This window comes from Taudactylus pleione, unplaced genomic scaffold, assembly GCF_031769625.1.
Source record: "Taudactylus pleione unplaced genomic scaffold, aTauple2 ptg000260l, whole genome shotgun sequence".
In the NCBI taxonomy this organism is placed as follows: Eukaryota; Metazoa; Chordata; class Amphibia; order Anura; family Myobatrachidae; genus Taudactylus; species Taudactylus pleione.
This window is the reverse complement of record NW_028284662.1, coordinates 1,339,582-1,358,709: the sequence shown is the minus strand read 5'-3', so window position 1 is coordinate 1,358,709 and position 19,128 is coordinate 1,339,582. Positions and strand designations below refer to the sequence as shown.

Sequence of the window (19,128 nt, the reverse complement as noted above, 5' to 3'; positions counted from 1 at the left end):
TCTTGGATGTATGCGGGTATGTAAAAGTGTGTTTGTGTGTATTAGTCTAGGGTTTTAGAAGACCACTTTAGTTTGCTAACAATTTGTCCGTTTAGTGTGTGTATATATATATATATATAATATATATATATATATATATATATATATATATATATATATAAATTGTGCTACTTGTGAAATGTCTATGATATTCAGGCCCAACACTTGTGAGTATAAAGTTGTTATTATTTTTTATTTTTTTTATTCCTAAATGTTCCTGGTTAAATGCATTTAACATAAAAATACATTATAATTGAAATTATACACTGTAATTTCAGATCATGTACATGTTCCAGACGGCAGACAAGTTTGCAAAAGGCATGAGTTGTATGTCAGCTTTCGGGACTTAGGATGGCTGGTAAACATCCTTCATGGATTTTCTGAGCTTCCCTTTCACTTTTCTCTCCCTTGTCCATTCTTTTTCTTTCATCACAACCCATTTACCCTATCATTTCATATCATTCTACATTGCCTTTTGACTTATTGACAGAACTAAACTAAGAACTGTTTTTCTACAACTATCCTATAATTACAATAAAATCTCTTATTTATAAGTATTTACATAATGAAATACACTTTTGATTGGCTTATTAAAAGGAAAACTCAAAGTGTTTTACTTCTCACTGCAACAACCCCCAGTGATTGTCGGGGACCTTGGGACCCTGTGTCCTGCAGCAATGGCTTTACACCACAGGAGCAGACATTTGTTGATTAAACTGACGATGGGAATGTATCATTGTTACTGCTGCCAACATACTAATAGGGGAATTAGAAGCAAAGAGTATGAGAAATTATCAGAACGCTGGCACCTCTAGGACACCAATATCATAGATTTTGCCTCACACCCCATAGAGGTGCGATGTTGGAGTACAGTAATTTTAGGTGACGTACAAAGCTTAACATCGCAACTGCATATTGCAGAAAAATTAAGTATATGTACAACTTGTAGTAAAATGTTGACATTGGGGTAAAAACTGAACATTGGCTTGTAATATAGACTGGATGAACTTGAAGTATAAAATAGAGATCAAATTTTAAAATTAAATACACTTAATTATATTAATTTTTTCCTTATTTGAATTATATACATTTTAATTAGTGAGTACAAATAAAATAAAATAACTGACTCATTCACCTTAGCACTTTCAATAATAACAGTTTTGTCAGACAAGTTGCATCTTTGGACCAGTTTGGAGCAGTTTTGGAGGTGATGAGAACCAGAACAAATGTACCGCCATAGCAAATTTCACTTTTACGTAAATGCACCTATCTTCCTGTATGGCACCTACATAGTTCATGTCCACATTCTAGCTTTGGGGACTGTCAAGTGATATCTAGCTGGAAATATGCATGGTGGGATTAGTAGATGCATCACATTGAAGTCCAGCCTTCTACCATTTTGGGGCAATGGCCTTTTTAATGTACAACGGTGTTGGTATAGTGTACTCGTGGGCATACAGTGGGGCACTGAAAGTTTTTAGGTGGTTAGAGTCTCCTGGTCCAACCTGTCCTCATGGATGCTGGGGAGTAAAGACATGTAAAGATGCCAGGCATGTCAGAGGTCAGACCCGTCTTAGCTGAGCTCCGGCGAGTCCTAGCGACTGCCGGCTCTGTCCTAACTGTATAATGCAGGAGGGTGGTAATGCAGGAGCGCACTTCTTCCAACAATTCTAAGTCTTTCTAGCAGGTGTTACCATTGTACGTTCATTATTTTGTCACAATAAGAAGGCACCTCTAAATTCACATTTCCTTATAAAGTGCACCCTGAATCCCATTTAAAGTAAAGATCTAGCCCCAATCTTCAATATCTTTGCAGATGTATACAAATAACATCTTTTTTTGTGGGGAGAAATGGGCTCTGAACCCCAAACAAACTAGGGAATCCCCACAAAACAAAATGTTGCTTACACAAAGGCACAATTAGAATAGCAAAAGTGTGGTTAGCCCACATTTGGCAAGGAATGGGCCAATATGCCCACTGCTTAAGGGACAAATAGTTAGTAATAGTATTAGTTTGATAGTTTCTCACCCAGAACTTCATATCATTCTCAGTAGCCAAGAGACGTATACATATAACTTACTTTAAGACTAGAGCAAGAACAATACACTAGGGCAAAAAAAAAGTAAAAATAATTGCAGTGGTCATTATGCCGAAGCCAAACTTCCTAAAACTATTGGGATATATTTGTTAAGCATCAGCTTTTCAAATATGCTGCTTGCAGGTGGTTTTGGCCATGGGATTTCAAAGGACAACAGTACTGAATGGAAAACACTGCTGCCCTATTAAACCTGTGGCTTTGAAAACCCATCGCTTAATAAATATACCTCAAAAGCAGATCTTCTCAAATATTAGTCTTATACTGCAAAGTATAGTTGTTTATTGTTTTAATACAAGTATTAATCAAGAGGATTCAAGAAGGTCTATTTCTTAACCACATAACTGTCACGATTCAAATATGAGGCGTTTCCGGACAACTGGATATTCCCTCTACGTGTGCCCCTAAACCTTCACTCAGGAAATGCTTAATGCTTAATTAGGTCAATATATATATGCTCATTATGTTACACAACATATTTTTTTCCTGTAGTTTTGCAGTTTCTCTGGTTCCATTAAGAGTGTTTGGATATTATTAATGGGATTATAATAATTGCATCTCATGTTAGCATTCGAGGACCAGAATCAAAAGAAATCCAGCAGCAATAAGCTTCAGCATCTACTGAGGACAGTACGGATGTGTTACTGTATGTGATGCATACACTTGTCTCAGCTTGGCAACTATGGACAGTCATTATGAACTTTATGTACGTGTTATATAAGATGAAGTTAAGTCAGGGAGTGATATGGGGTTGGGTATGAGATCCCGGCTGTCGGGTCATCCCGACACCCGACACCCATACGGCAACTAAGGTAAGACTAACCCTTACCCCTAACCCTAACCTCCCCCCCTAGTGCCTAAACCTAACTTCCCCCTCCTCGCACCCTAAACCTAACACTTCCTTCCCGGTGCCTACACCCAACCTTCCCCCCCCGCACCCTAAACCTAACCCTCCCCCCTAGTGCCTAACCCTATACCTCCTCCTTGTGGCTATCCCTAACCCCGCACTCTAACCCTCCCCCCAACACCCGATACTTACCTTTGGGATGCCAGCAGTCGGGATTCTGGTGCCGGGATCCCGACGCTGACGGTATTTCGGCACCTGTATTTCGGCCATCAGCATCCCGCACGGTGGGATGCTGACTACATCTCGCGATATGGCCCAGTAATTTCTTGTTACCTCTATAACTGTGTCCTCCCTTTGTGCCTGTCACTTCTACTCCCTTAAAGTTAAAGAAATAAAACTGTTTTGGGGCTGATTCAGAGTCTTACGCAATTTGCAATTGAAAATTGACGTAGTTCCCACCCTGTATGCAGCGTTGGCCACATCTATGCAGCCGCACAGACCCTATCCATCTGCTTGTGAGTGTAGCCATCATCACTAACAGCCTGCATTGGCACCAGCCACATTCATGCTGCAATAGATCTGTCTGAAGTCAGCTGGATCTGTGCATACACTCACCTCTGATATAGCACGCAATTCCATCTCAATGCTGACGGCAAACTTATCGTACATGCAAATTCTCTGTTGGCGCCCATTAACACCTATTTAGCTGCAAGTGGAGATGCGGCTGAAATGTGCATGAATGAATCACCTGCAGATGCGCATCGATGCATATGTCCGACTCGGGGGCATGTGTAGTGTGAAACACGCAGATGCGTCCACTTTGCGTGCAACTCTGAATCAAGCCCTCAACGAGAAGATTATGCTTATACCATATAATAGTTTTGATATATTTTTACTTTTGTAGGACTGGGTAATTGCTCCTCAGGGGTACTCAGCATTTTACTGCGAGGGAGAATGCTCATTTCCACTTGACTCTTGTATGAATGCCACCAACCATGCCATCCTACAGTCACTGGTAAGGAATGGTTCTCAGTACTTTTATATGTGATCTTAAAGAATTTATTTACAGTTTTCAATCATACAACACACAACAAAGACAGAGCCATCTAGTTTCTCAACATACAGTATAACCATGAGTAAGGAAAATGAATATGTAGGTAGCCAAATAATTAACTGATGCGGACGTCAACAAGTGATGGACCTGGGACATACCCACAGGAGGTGTATGAAGTCTCACACAGGGGATGACTGGGGTTAAATCTAGATCAAACATGGCTAAAATTGGAGCATCAGCAGGGTTTTGTACAATAGTTATAAGAATAGCGGTAAAGCGAAATATAAAGAAGAATTACACCCTTATATAGTAATTATCTAATTAGTTTCTTTATTGGAATTCCATAGAGGCAATAGCTACAATTTCCCATTACTCACTTTTATGGACAGCAGCAATGAAGTTAAAGATCAGTGATATTTTTGTAACCTACAGGTTTGCTGAGATACTAACTAGGGCAAGGATTCTTAACAATACTTGCCAACTTTTCATTTCTTCTCTCCAGGAGAAGCGATGCCAGGTGAGGTGAGGAGATGCAGATGACTACTCTGGGGGAGGGGCAAGGCTATTCATGTCATTGGGCCCTGCCCTCGTTGTGGAAAAAATGCCATGAATTGCTTCATATTATTTACCCTGCTCCCTCCCTACAGACCCACAATTACCCATATATCTCACCTTCCTGCCCACTTCAGTAGGAAGTGGTAAGGAATACGAGAGATCTACCCACTCTTTGGGAATCTGGGGGACTACCTGATAATCAGGAGTCTCCCAGACCTTCCGGAAGAGTAGGTAAGTATGTTCTTAACCTATGAATTATATTTTTGTTTTAACAATCATTTGTGAACCTGATAAACAGATACATTTTGGAGACCAGAAGAAAAAGTTAAAGAACCTTTTCAGTAAGCAAATACACAACTTCCTGTGAATGTCTTATGCACTTCCCCCTTAGTATTCATTAAAGCATACTGCTAGGGTTCTGACAAAAGATTAACTCTAGTGTGTACTGTAAATTTGTATCTGTGTTCATGTTTTAGGCAATATAGATTGTAAGCCTCACTGGTCAGGGAAATATATAAGTATTCTCTATAAGATGCTGCAGGATATGTGTGAGCTATACAAATAACTATTAATAAATAGCAGCTAAAATGAGTATAAAATAATGAATATTTGCACTACATAAAAATACTTTTGCAAACATTATTCATATCAAAATTACAAACATTTACCCAGTTTATGATGTTCATAAACATGCAAATGGCAAAAATTAAGAATGAGCGTAGACTCCACTTCTTATTTCCTTAATGGCACCATTAACCATAATTGTAGCCGAGGGAGATCTATAGAGAACGTGAGGATCCTATGGGGACAAGTAGAACCCAATCTCAAATGCTCTGCCAGGCCTGACATAAAATGCCAGTCCACTCTGACAAACACATTCTACATGCCCATCAAGAAAAGAATAAAAAAGACATAACTAATCAATTACCCTAGTGGTGTTGTCCTTTGCCTCTGACAATCACAAATGCCCCATGGTAATGACGGATCTAGTCTAGAAGAATGATGTCCAACAACTGTTCAATAATTTGAGGTCCACATTTAAAACATATCAGCTTATAGCTTAAGTTCTGGGATAGGCCCTTACCTTCTTTGGGAATTATAGGGAACTGTGGGGAAAAAGCATCTTCGCCAGACACTTCATTACAAGCCCTTAGAAATAGGGGCATGAGAGTGTCTCTAAAGATTTTGTAGTAAACGATCCGAAGATGGACTTTGCCATTGGGAATGCTGCATCCAGCTCCCCCTTCGTAAACATTTTTTCAAGGAGTTGGCAGTTACCTGCAGATAATGGATGGACTGCAAATAGTCCAGGATTTCAGCTTTAAAAGATTGTCATCAAAATAGGTTTGTTCCTTATTCCAATTATAGAGTTTTGTAAAATAGACCAGTAAGGATTCTGCAATTTTATCAGTGGTGAAGACTATTTCCTTTGTCACCCTCAAAATTATGCACATAAGTTTGGGTTCTTTGGGAGTGGAGAGCTCTATCAAGTATTGTGCCAGTGTTTTTGTCCCATAAATAGTATTTATGTTGATATTTATGAAGCATCGCTGGGAGTTCTGGACATGCCCCCAGAGTAATGAAAATGGGGGTGTACCATAAGGCCCCTTTTTGTGTGCGCCTTTGTTGCGCTGGGTGACACCAACCCTATTGACATCAATGATTGGTCCTGTTATTGCTACAAAAAATGTATCTGAAGAAATGTAATATCAATGATATTAGATTCCACAATGGTCTCTAAGTTTTAGGGATATTAAGCCCTATCACATTTAAAGAGATCAATTTAACCTAGTAGGCTTGGCCATGACCAGTGAATGAGGGAGGAAGGAAAGCCAAACAGGACCATGTAAGTGCTAGCCTGGGCAAGAATGGACATAAGCATACACCAAGAGTAGGGAACGGCCATGAGATTAGAAAAGGCTAAGGGAGTACAGAAGAGGAGGCAGACAAAACGGACAGAGTGGAGGGAAACTAACAGGTAAAACTGAACAATTGATAGCTATCGCTATTACTTTACTGCCTACTCTGACACTGCACATGTGGCCATAAAGTTGCACATGATTTATAATTTTGCAAATTTCTGGGAGGGGAGGGGCATGGAGGATGCCAGGGAGGAATTTTCGGATCATTCTAAGACAATGCTCTCCCCAAAGGGCAGACATGGCCAACCTGTGGCTCTCCAACTGTTGTGAAACTACATGACCCCGCATAACCTCCCAACAAACAGCTGGTAAAGCATGCTGAGACTTGTAGATTCACAACAGCTGGAGAGCCACAGGTTGGCCAGGCCTGCCATAGGGATACAACAGGAAATACCAACTTATGATGTAGTTAGCTTTGGGGACCAAGCTCCAGAAGGCTAATCTTTTTGGTGCTTGATAAATTGTCCATGTTGCAGGCTCCACTGAGAATAATAAGGACTGTGGACTGCAGCATTACTATGTCTAACACAGATATTTCCCGCAGTAGGTATTTCTGGCCATAAACTGTAGGAATGGGGGTTTCTGCATGGTTTTACCTTCAATTAAATATTTGCAGCAATGGATTGGGGATATTAGTAATCTCTTAGCTGTCCAACATTAAACCAAATACATCTTCAGAGATTTTGATATTACATTTGAAATATCTATGAACTAGTGACTCACCCCGGCTTCGCACAGGAGCAATTTTGAATTTACGGCAATAGTCTTTTTTTAACCAAGGTCTTATGAGATTGCCTTGTAGATGACACTAGTAATATTTCCTCCTGACGTCAACACGAAAAGATTTGGTTTTGGCGTGACACGCAAAGGGGCCACATAAAGCTGTCCATGAGAAAAACAGTCTCCAGTTAGGTCAACTCCAGCCTCATTAAATGTCTGTCCAGGTGCTTTATTTATTGTCATGCCAAAGGAGACTCTTACCGGGAATTGGACTTGTTTGAAATAACAAAATAGTTTTTCACAAAAATGAAACAGTAACGGTAAAAAAAGGGAAAAATTGAAATTTTGTATCAGTAAACTGGGCTTACATAAATTTTTCTGGAAAAACTGGATAATATGAATCAATCTCTACATGGTATAAAATAAAGTCTATCGTTGTGATATATCTTTAATGGTTTAGGACCGTAAGCCAAGAAAGCGCTCGGACATCTGTTTTTTCATTGACTTGCTTCACTAAAATTGTTACTGCTCGGCTGTCACACATTAATGTTTCATACACCTAAACCTTCCTCGACAAATGAATATAGAATAATGAAAACAGCATCAAAATACATCCAGTGGTTCTCGAGAACAGACAGACGCTTACCAGGGACCGTTTTTTCATTGATTTGCTTCACTAAAATCGGCATTGCTCAGCTCCCTTTTGTCACACTGTACATTAATGTTTCATACACATAAACCAGAGGTTCCCAAACATGGTCCTCAATGCTCTACAACAGTTCAGGCTTTAGAGATATCCATGGTTGCGCTCAGGTGGTTAAATCAAATTGACTGAGGTACTAATTAAGTCACCTCTGCTCAACCATGGTTATCTCTAAAACCTGAACTGTTGGAGAGCCTTGAGGACCACGTTTGGGAACCTCTGACCTAAACCTTCCTCGACAAATGCTCTATAGAATAATGAAAACTGCATCAAAATTCTCGAGATTAGCACGAGCAAACAGACAGACGCCTACCAGGGACCGTTTTTTCATTGACTTGCTGCACTAAAATCGTCACTGCTCAGCTCCCTTTTGTCATACTGTACATTAATGTTTCATACACCTAAAGAAGAGGTTCCCAAACGTGGTCCTCAAGGCTCCCCAACAGTTCAGGCTTTAGAGATATCCATGGTTGAGCTCAGGTGGTTAAATCAAATTGACTGAGGTACTAATTAAGTCAAATAGGGACATAAGATAGTGCACCTGAAAAAGGGCCATGGCTTCATGGGGAAGGGCCAGGGAAGAGATAGAGGAAGCCAGGTGATGCTGGGGATAAAAGAAGAGGAAGCTACAAGTGAGAATGATTATAAACAGAAAAATTGCCAGGCCCAAACAGCGCCCCCTGCCCTGCGGTGCCCTGTGCCATGGCACAGGTTGCACCACCCTAGTTACAGCCCTGCTAATAGCACTCTGTTTATGGGGACTGGAGAAACCAACTGCCCTTGAAGTGCTTTAGATCCCTGCTGGGCCACCAGGGATATAGGTACATTTCTCTAAATACATTTATTTAAAATATAGTAAATATACTTGATAATACATGCTCTCATACTCTTTCTGAGTATAATATATTTTATATTTATCTGACTGCAGTTCTCTAAATTTCACTTTGGGAGTAGTTAATGGAGCTCTGGGCCTGGTTCACGCAAATCCAGTGGTTTATGAACAACTTCACTGGCCCTGGTAACGTGAAAATACCAGCCATCCTAAGTAACCCGGGGGTTGCTGAGATGGCCGATTTTCACGCAAGTGATCCGATTCCTGAGTCTTCGGATGCAGCAGTGGATTGCAAAAGCCGATAAGAGATTTCTATTTACACATGGCGCCTCATGCGGCATTAGCATATTATTGCACAGTTGCTGCATGCAAAGTCGCAGCGGCTGTGCAATACCGTACAACTCTGAAGCAGTCCCTCTATGCTGATGCTATCACAGCCCTGCAGTCCAAGACTCAGGGCCTGATTCAGAGCCGCTCGCTCTGACAGAGCGCTCGCTCTGAATCAGGGCCGGGCTTTTTCTTTTTGGAGCGGCCTCTTGGCCGCTCACATAGCTGTGGGTGACCACCCACAGCTATTGAGAGCGGCCAGGATGATGGTCACGATGGTCAAGACCATCGCTACCATCGGGCTTGCGACGAGACCCTAGGGTCTCGTTCATAACAAGCCCCAGAGAGCTATCAGCTCTAGCAGAGCCGGAAGCTCTCCACTGACATCACTCATGATGTCAGTGGGGCCGCCCCCAAACGGCAAGCGTTCCCTCGGGAACGCCTCCGTTTGGGCAGCCACCCCCCCCCCCAACCTGCCCACCAAAGGGGGTGAGCTGTCACTCAACATCGACAGCTCGCCCCCTTTGGTGCGAGACCCGGAGCGACGGACTGCCCGCCGCTAGCCGGGTCTCGCACATGTGCACGACAGAGACGGCTCCGTCGTGCGCATGCGCTGTGGGCCACCATCAACCCGGTTGCGAGCGCTCAGCGCTTGCGACCGGGTCTGAATCAGGCCCTCAGCTCTCACGAGGTTACAGGGATCTCATTTGTTGCTTGTGTATGTGTAAATACCTCAGTCTGGGAGCCATGTTTTCTAATGAAGATCTATATTTATATTTTTAAAACTTTCTTTTTTTTGCATAAAATTTTTTAAGGTGCTGATATCTAGTATTAATTATGATGAGAAACACAGTTAAATACATTTGTGTACTAAAACATCCTAAAACGTTTATTTACACATACATTAATTTAAAAACACTATGCACTGGGACATAACTCTTGTAATGTCGCAGCCACTTAACCTGGTTTGGTGCTCAGCACTTGTTTCTCCCACAAAGACATTTTGTTACACTGCACTAAAGGTTTTCCATCTCCCCACCACAGCCCCGACCATGCCCAGTCAGGAGCTGCGGTGGCCATTTTAAAATACGTGAAGCAGCTTCAAGTGGACCTGGCTGCACATATCAAAAAAATACATCGCTAAACAAAAGAAACAATAGTTTTATATAACTTTTATGATTATCTTTACCCAAAATTTGCTGAATTGTTCTAGAAATATCACCCAGGAGGAAATTTTGGGTGTCAGTTAATCAAAATCTGCCAGTTAAAAGAAATAATTTAGGAGATTACATTTACCATGTAACAGACATGACAAGGGGCCCGATTAAGAGATGTACGACAATATGCTAAATCTGTAGCCGGCTGCAAATCTATCGAGACACCCACTGGCTTTGCAGATCCAAGCATGTGCGTACAAATTTGCAGCCGCCATTGCAGATCATTCGATAATCGCCCATCTGAGTAGACCTATGGTCATGCAGAATGGCCGCCTGAACTGAGACATCGGAACTACCATAGGATCGCAGACACAGCCTTTGGCACACCCCAAGAATGGCCAGGACACGTCTGCGTTTTTTGCCGCCACTCCCCATTATCTCCCACAAACGCGCCCTGACTGTCAATCACTTTGTGAAGAGATTCTCACTGCGAGGAGCATTGTAAAGGTACCTTGGCGTGATGCTTGCACAGTTTACCAATAATCGCTCAACTTCATAATTATTGGAATAGCGTACATCTCTGAATCAGGCCTAATGAGTGCCGTCACTTAAAATTTAAACATTTCAAAATAATATTTAGAACACAGACAGAGATACAAAAGTAAATTTAACAAATCCAAAATGTAAAGATTTTAAATTATCAAAGCCCAGGCCTGAACCTCATTAAGGGAGGGATGTACTAAGCATCGCTTTACATCCCACCTGTCTTCGGGAACATATCGCAGTTCATTACCACAGTATGTACCAAGAATATCGCAAAGGACAGCTCTCCCGATAAGAGCTTTCCTTTGCAATGCTGCAGGGCAGAAGGACTTCCGTTTTTAACACCCAGAAGACCCTCTGGCGTCCTTCTGCACATGCGCAGAAGGGCGTGGGCCGCGGGGGCTCTCCCAGACTGGAGCATCCTGAAAAGAAGCCCATAGGTGGCATTACCCATCGAGACAATGCATTCCAGTGTTTTGTACATATTTGGAATGTGGTAACCCCCCCCCCCCCCCCGAAAACTGCATTTTCGAGGGTTTTTCTTCATTTTCCTATTTAGTACATCTCTGCCTAAGATTCTGTAGCAGGACCTGAAACAAGCAGTTTATGATCAACAATATGAATGAACCCATGTTGTGAGAGATTGAGCAATAACAATTGGAAATATCTGGTTGCAGTTAGTGGGCAGTGTAATGTGTTATTTTTTCTCACAGTGGGCCTGGTTCAGAAGTGGATGCTGTTGTGGCTTAAGGGGTACTACTGAGTGGGATAATGTGTGTAAGGGGCACTACTGTGTAGCAAAAGGTGAATAAGGGGCTTTACTGTGAGGCATAACGTAAATACTAAATATGAGACATATCAAAAGGACATATTTGTAGGTGGGCGAAAATGTTAAGTTTGCTGGGGGGCTCTGAACACCCTAGCACCGACCCTGGTGGCAGTAGTACTTATGTGCTGTACCAACGGTGGTGGTATAGCGTCACTTATATAGTATAATATACGTAGCCCTTCATTACTGAGGCAGTCTGCTGGACGTCCTATCTCTAAGCAGGAGAGTGGGGAAGAACCCACAATTGTCATTACCATTATATCTGCACAACATCAACAAAGAAATATGTCCAGATTGCTCATTACTCCAACCACATCTACCCTGCTAAGTCTTGATTCTATAAAACTGGAGCACATTTATTTAACAGGATAGCCGTGTACCTCATTATACTATAAAGCTTTTATGACAGACATAACTATTGATTACTGTATATAATTGTTTTGTTTGGCTGTAGGTCCACAAGCACAGCAATTTTAATTACTATTTTCTGATCTTTGTCACTTATCCGATATTTAAAATTTTATCTTTCAATGATTATAATACATATTTTTAATTTTATTCGTGTTTAATAAAAGTTATTTCTTAATGATTTTCTAAATAGAGAACTGGGGGTATATTTACTAAAGTGCAGGTTTTTAGAAGTGGAGATGTTGCCCATAGCAACTAATCACATTGTACTAGCACCTTCTCGAACACAGGTTCTCAAACTCGTTCCTCAGGACCCCAAACAGTGCATGTTTTCTGGTCGAGGGTGTAAGATGAGTTGCCACTGCTGGCGTGTCCTCGCTATTGCAACAGTAAGTCGCTTCCTCGTGGCTGATTGAATTGACCCCTATGCCTATGTTCATTACAAGAAATATAAATGCTATAGTTTGCAGAGTAATTTGTTTCATTAAATTTATCACCAAATTTTGACAGGTAAATCATGAGACCCACTTATCTTATTAAGTAAGTGGCCCTTCTGTAAAATGACAGAACCTTTTGATGATCAGTCCAGGTCTGCTGCCAGGAGAAGAGCCACGGCTGCCACAACCACCCATGGTAGTTTACTGTCCAATCCTTATGGTCAGAGTTTCCTATTCAATTACAGATCTAAAAAATGTGCTGTTTTTCTCCTCACATCAATGTGCTTACAAACGCAGGGTTACATTCAGGATTTGCCTCATTTAGGGGTAGTGTTACCATTTACTCAACTTCAAGCAGTCTGGGTAAAATGAAACGTGAATGGAGCTGAGTGAAACAGTGACAGCAGTGTGCAGACAGGCTTTATTTTTGTTAGTTTTTATTTAGAACGGAAAGAGAGCATGAATTGGAGAAAACAGCCAAAAGGGTGAGTATTTCTCCCTATCCTAGAAGATCTCTATTTTATTATATGAAATTGTGATTTTATTTCTCCACAAGTAAATAAGAACATAAGAAGAAACTTAACACGAATTAACAACACAAGAGACAGACCAACATGTATGCATGTCAAGCGTGTGGCTATCTATGAGGCATATTACTGAGTGCTGCTCAATGCAGGCTACGAATGGTGCAGTAATAGGGAATCAAATGTAATCTTCCAAACATTCTGACAAAGAAAACATTCATAAAAAAAAAGAAAAATAATCGAACTACTCAGCGGGATGACTTGCTCTTTTATGCATTGTTTTCTTTATAGTTTTTATATAGTTTATTTTGGTGTGTTTGTTTTAATACAGAGCAATTGTTGTCCTTCTAATTTATGCTTTGTTTCATTCATTTAGATCATACAATAATGATATACAGTATTTGGCAGTAACTGGCATTTACCCCTCCAGGTACATCTCATGAAGCCAGAAAGTGTTCCCAAAGCTTGCTGTGCACCCACAAAGCTCTCAGCAACATCAGTCCTTTATTATGACAACAATAACAATGTAATACTGAAAAAGCACCGGAACATGGTAGTTAAGTCCTGTGGATGTCATTGAAGAAGATGAATTATCTTTATTTTCACTGAGACAAGAATTTCTAAACATATTTATGTAACTTTTTTGACCTGAAATTTATTGTATAAATCAATAAACACCAATTTTGTAATGGAGAATGATGTTAAATAAGAACGAATTATAAATGGTAATTTTCCCTGGGCCAAACCTTTTTAATAGAGGTGGGCAGTAAGCGAACCTCCAGCTGTTGTAGAACTACACATCCCAGTATGCCCTGCAACAGATTTGCTTTATCGCCATGCTAAAACTGATGCATGTCATGCTGGGATGTGTAATTTAACAGCAGCTGGAGGGCCGCTTATTGCCCACTCCACTTTAATATATTTATATATTGTTAATGTTTTAACATTATCTATCTATCTATCTATCTATCTATCTATCTATCTATCTATCTATCTATCTATCTATCTATCTATCTGTCTGTCTGTCTGTCTGTCTGTCTGTCTGTCTGTCTGTCTGTCTACATACACACTGAAGTGCCATAAGCCATGGAATAGATACCTAGTATTGAGTAGGATCACCTCTAGACTGGCGAAGTGCAGCAACTCAATATGGCATCAGTTGCAAAACATTTCTCCATGGAAGACCACTGGAGAGATGTTGTCCCAGGTGCAGGATCTTGGGTGTGAATGGACCTCTCCACCACATCCCATAAATGCTCAATTGGGTTCATGTTGGGCGAATGTGGTGGCCATGCAATTCGTCGGAATGCTCCTCGAACCAATTCTGGACAACTTGGGACTGATGACAAGGTGCATTATCCTGTTGGAATAGTCCATCATTGTGGGGGTACATGAAGTCCATGGTCATCAAGCAATGTACAAGTTCCTACTTAAACAGAGGGCCAATGAGCATGGAGTTATCCATCTATAGTGTTCACCACCAGGGTAGGCAGGCTGGACCGGTCACACTATGGACCTCATTCTGAGGCGGTCGTTAGTTGCAAGCGGTCGCACTGAATCAGGGGGCCGCTTGCATCCTGAACGGCCACCTCCTTGTCGATCGTTAAGCTGTGGGTTACCACCCACAGCTTAACGACCAACCAGGTTGATGGTTGCAATGGTGATCACCATCGCGACCATCGGGGCTTATGACCAGACCCAAAGGTTGGGTCTGGGCACTCGTAATGGAAGCTCCCCACTGACATCACTGATTACGTCAGTGCGGCCGCCCACAAAACGGTAGGCGTTCGTAAAGGAATGCCTCCATTTTGGAAACCACCCCCCCAGCCCGCCTACCAAACGGGGTCAGCTGTCGATCAACATCAACAGCCGCCCCTTTGGTAACGAGCTCCGGAGAGACAGAGTTTCTCTGTCGCTCGGGGGCTTGCACACGCGCAGTGCAGCCGCTGTGCGTGCGCAGGCCAAACCATCGAGTCGGTTACGAGCGCATCGGCGCTTGCGACCGACTCTGAATGAGGTCCTATAACTTCAACTAAAATCACATGGTGGGGTAATCCTTTCATAAGGTCATCCATTTTGTTGCCCATACCAGTTACCTGTTCTCTCATTATTGGTTCTTTCAATCTTCCCATATCTCTCTATTCTGAATTATACAATGTTATATTCTTTGTCAATTCCACATTACTCCCAATCAGCCCATCCTTATTTTCTCCTACTCTAAGCTATTCTTTTTCCAGATATCCTGGCCTGTAACACCGGTAACAGACTCCAAAATGATCCTAAAGTTATCCAAATTCTATGTTTCTGGTGTTCACACAGCACAATATTCTCCCACCATCCTGTAACCAGTAAACTGTCATGTCATTGTATGTTATGTTGTTTGCATCATGATTCTCTCAGTGGCCAGCTGTGTAATAAGTCTTACACTTTATATATAAATTAGTAGTAGTAGTATAGTGACAGTAGATAGTAGTAGGATGGTGACAGTAGATAGTAGTAGTATAGTGACAGTAGATAGTAGTAGGATGGTGACAGTAGATAGTAGTAGGATGGTGACAGTAGATAGTAGTAGTATAGTGACAGTAGATAGTAGTAGGATGGTGACAGTAGATAGTAGTAGTATAGTGACAGTAGATAGTAGTAGGATGGTGACAGTAGATAGTAGTAGGATGGTGACAGTAGATAGTAGTAGTATAGTGACAGTAGATAGTAGTAGGATGGTGACAGTAGATAGTAGTAGTATAGTGACAGTAGATAGTAGTAGTATAGTGACAGTAGAGAGTAGTAGTATAGTGACAGCAGATAGTAGTAGGATGGTGACAGTAGATAGTAGTAGGATGGTGACAGTAGATAGTAGTAGGATGGTGACAGTAGATAGTAGTAGGATGGTGACAGTAGATAGTAGTTGGATGGTGACAGTAGATAGTAGTAGGATGGTGACAGTAGATAGTAGTAGGATGGTGACAGTAGATAGTAGTAGGATGGTGACAGTAGATAGTAGTAGTATAGTGACAGTAGATAGTAGTAGGATGGTGACAGTAGATAGTAGTAGGATGGTGACAGTAGATAGTAGTAGTATAGTGACAGTAGATAGTAGTAGGATGGTGACAGTAGATAGTAGTAGGATGGTGACAGTAGATAGTAGTAGTATAGTGACAGTAGATAGTAGTAGGATGGTGACAGTAGATAGTAGTAGGATGGTGACAGTAGATAGTAGTAGGATGATTACAGTAGATAGTAGTAGTATAGTGACAGTAGATAGTAGTAGGATGGTGACAGTAGATAGTAGTAGGATGGTGACAGTAGATAGTAGTAGTAGAGTAAAGCTGTCATGGATATGTGTAGAGGAATTTGCTTAGTGTAGTAGTCCTCTAGATGAGACATTACTCCCAGGAACACATGTATTGGCCAATGTACTGATGGTAGTGTGTGTGTGTAATGTAGGTATTGGTGCTGGTGGAAGTTAGTCCACACGTGGTATGCTTAACCACTGCTCAAATTTATTGTAATGTGGTAGAACAGCAGGTAACACATGACACAGGGATAGCACAGGTGTAACAGCAGTAGGCAATCTGTGTGGAATATAGCAGAATGGAATTTAGGGTAATGCTGAGCATTGTAGTGCATCAGGTGTGAGTTGGGTGAATACACCGGCGGATGGTAGCCCCAGGATGTGGGAAAGAGCACTGGGCTTTCAACCCAGGGCTACTTGTCCCTTGGGGGGGGTCCCCACCAGGGACGATATAAAAGAAAAGGGTGCCCTGTGCAGCCTCCATGTGGGCCCCCTCCTCTCTTGCAGCTCAGTAGACTCTGGACTGGTGCCAGAGTCTACTGCGCATGCGCAGGTATCCAGGAAGATTTGCACCTTATTCCCAGGGATATCTCTAGTGCGCATTCACAAATCACAGTGAAAATGGCTACTGCACCATTTTCTGTGTGATATTTGCTGTTGTGCAGCTCCGGGTCACTAACAGATGCAGGACTCTGGAGACTGCGAAGAGGTAAGTATAACTATATATGGGTGCAGGCTGTGTGGTGTGGGCCCATGTGCACCACACACCGATTATAGATATGCCATTGGTCCCCAGTTTCCGAGGAATTCCAGCTCTGGACTGGCTAGTTTAAGGCTGGGTAATGTTATGGCAGGAGGACATTAACATTAAAACCACCTGCTTAATATTGTGTAGGTCCCCCTTCTGCCACCAAAATAGCTCTGATCCGTCAAGACATGGACTACATAAGACCTCTAAAGATGCCCTGTGTTATCTGGCACCAAGACATTAGCAGCAGATCCTTTAAATCCTGTAAGTTGCGAGGTGTGGCTTCTATGGCTCAGACTGGATTGAAATCTGAGGAATTAAGTGGCCAAGTCAACACCTTGAACTCTTTGTCATGTTAGTCAAACCATGCAATTCTGATCTGCGGCCCCCGGCAGTAACCATTGGGATTGAGTGCTTGCACTCAATGGTTTACTTGTGTCCACCTCTGAATCACCCCCTTAATTACTGACAGAAATTCCTGCAGCTCCTTTGATGTTGCTGTAGGCCTCTTTGTAGCCTAATTGAATAGTATTCTCTGTGTCTTGTCATCAACTTTGGATGGTCTTGGCAATGTCCATGTCATGCCACATTTCCTCAACCTTCTTCTATATTCCTCTCCTGGGGCGGGATGCACCAATCATCATATTATTTATGTGATCATTAACGCCGCCTACCGCATTTCTTTGAAAACATAAGACAATTTACTTCCGCCGGTATGCACTATTCTCTTTGCGTTAATTGGGTCTATGTGGTAACAGGCTCTGAATGCGAACTCTGCCGGGTAAGCGCTGGTTGCTAGTGCGCATGCGTCGAAGTCCAGTGGCTGTCATGCGCACACCATATCCCCGGATGTCTAAGCACCTCTCTGTCATTGATGCCATTTCTTACAGGACGGCTGTGGACGGAGGTGTTTGTTTGAAGTAAGGTAATTGGCTTTTATCTCACTGATAAGTTGATAAAAGAGGCTGAAAGATGAGGATAAAAGGATGAGCGAGAGAGGGCAGGGGCAATCTGTCAAGCGACAGGGGTAAATGAGGCTCTACTCAGCAGCATCAAGAAGGCGGACGACAACTGCCGTTCACTGCCGAGGAGTTATCGATGTCACCAATGACGCATACCCGGAAATGGGAGGTGCCATTGTCTAACATGGGAGTACGCAGCGCTGAAAAAAAAACACAGAGATATGATTCTCTCGGTAAGCAGTGCGCCGGAGATTTGTAAAAACACTTTGCTGCATATATAAGATAAGTGATTTAATATGAATCCATTGCAGTTAAATGATTGTTTTCACGAAAAAAATTATTGGTGCATCCTGCCCCTGATTGGTATCTTTGAACAATCAGATCTCATAGATGTATTGCTCCTTATTGCTATCCCAGCAGAATGTAACCTATAATTTGGACAAGGAAATCCTACAGGAATAGCTGATTTTGGGTTAATAGCAATCACTTTCTTTGCTGGTAGACATAAGCTAATTAAATGTGAACATGATTTTAAATGTGAATGGTTAGCTATGAATAGACTACAGCCCCATTATGAAAGGGTGTGCACACAATCAATCAGGGTATAGCAGGTTTTGTATATCACCTACATTTTTCCACAAAATAGTTTTTTTTTTAAATTGCATTTTATTGTAAGGTCACAGGGCCTATCCATTAGCAGATGTTTTTCTGAACGATGAAAGACAAAAGATATCTATTGAAAATTCCGGTGGCTGTGCTGAAAGATATCTGTCATGTACAAATTTTGCCAAAAGACGAACGATGAACGATATCGCATGACATCATTCAGGGAGTGGATTTTTTTCTCTGCAGCGCTCTGTAGCTGCTGCTAATATCTTTCATCGTTCGTCGTTTACCGCTTATAAACTGCCAGATATGCGATAATTGACCAACATGTTGGAGAGATGAAAGATTAAATTTATCGGCCGCAGGAGTGCGCATCTGTCATCGTTCAGGGCCTATCCATAGCAGATAAATTGAACGACTGAACGATATATCGTTCAGTCGTTCAATTTATCTGCTAATGGATAGGTCCCTTAAAGGTGTGAAATGATTTATCTTGATTTCACAAAAACCTGCCATGTCAATACATG

At 41.8% G+C, this 19,128-nt stretch overlaps 1 protein-coding gene across 1 annotated transcript in view; it reads left to right on the top strand.

The window, feature by feature from the left end:
* The window catches only part of LOC148514721 (bone morphogenetic protein 8B-like), a 55,492-nt gene extending 41,854 nt beyond the window's left edge, over positions 1 to 13,638 (top strand). Inside the window, exons 5-7 of the mRNA XM_088481046.1 lie at positions 318 to 397; positions 3,887 to 3,997; positions 13,424 to 13,638. Of these exons, the coding sequence (XP_088337172.1) occupies positions 318 to 397; positions 3,887 to 3,997; positions 13,424 to 13,573 (341 nt within the window). The 3' untranslated portion in view covers positions 13,574 to 13,638. The remainder of the gene's footprint in view (positions 1 to 317; positions 398 to 3,886; positions 3,998 to 13,423) is intronic.
* Positions 13,639 to 19,128: the final 5,490 nt, after the last annotated feature.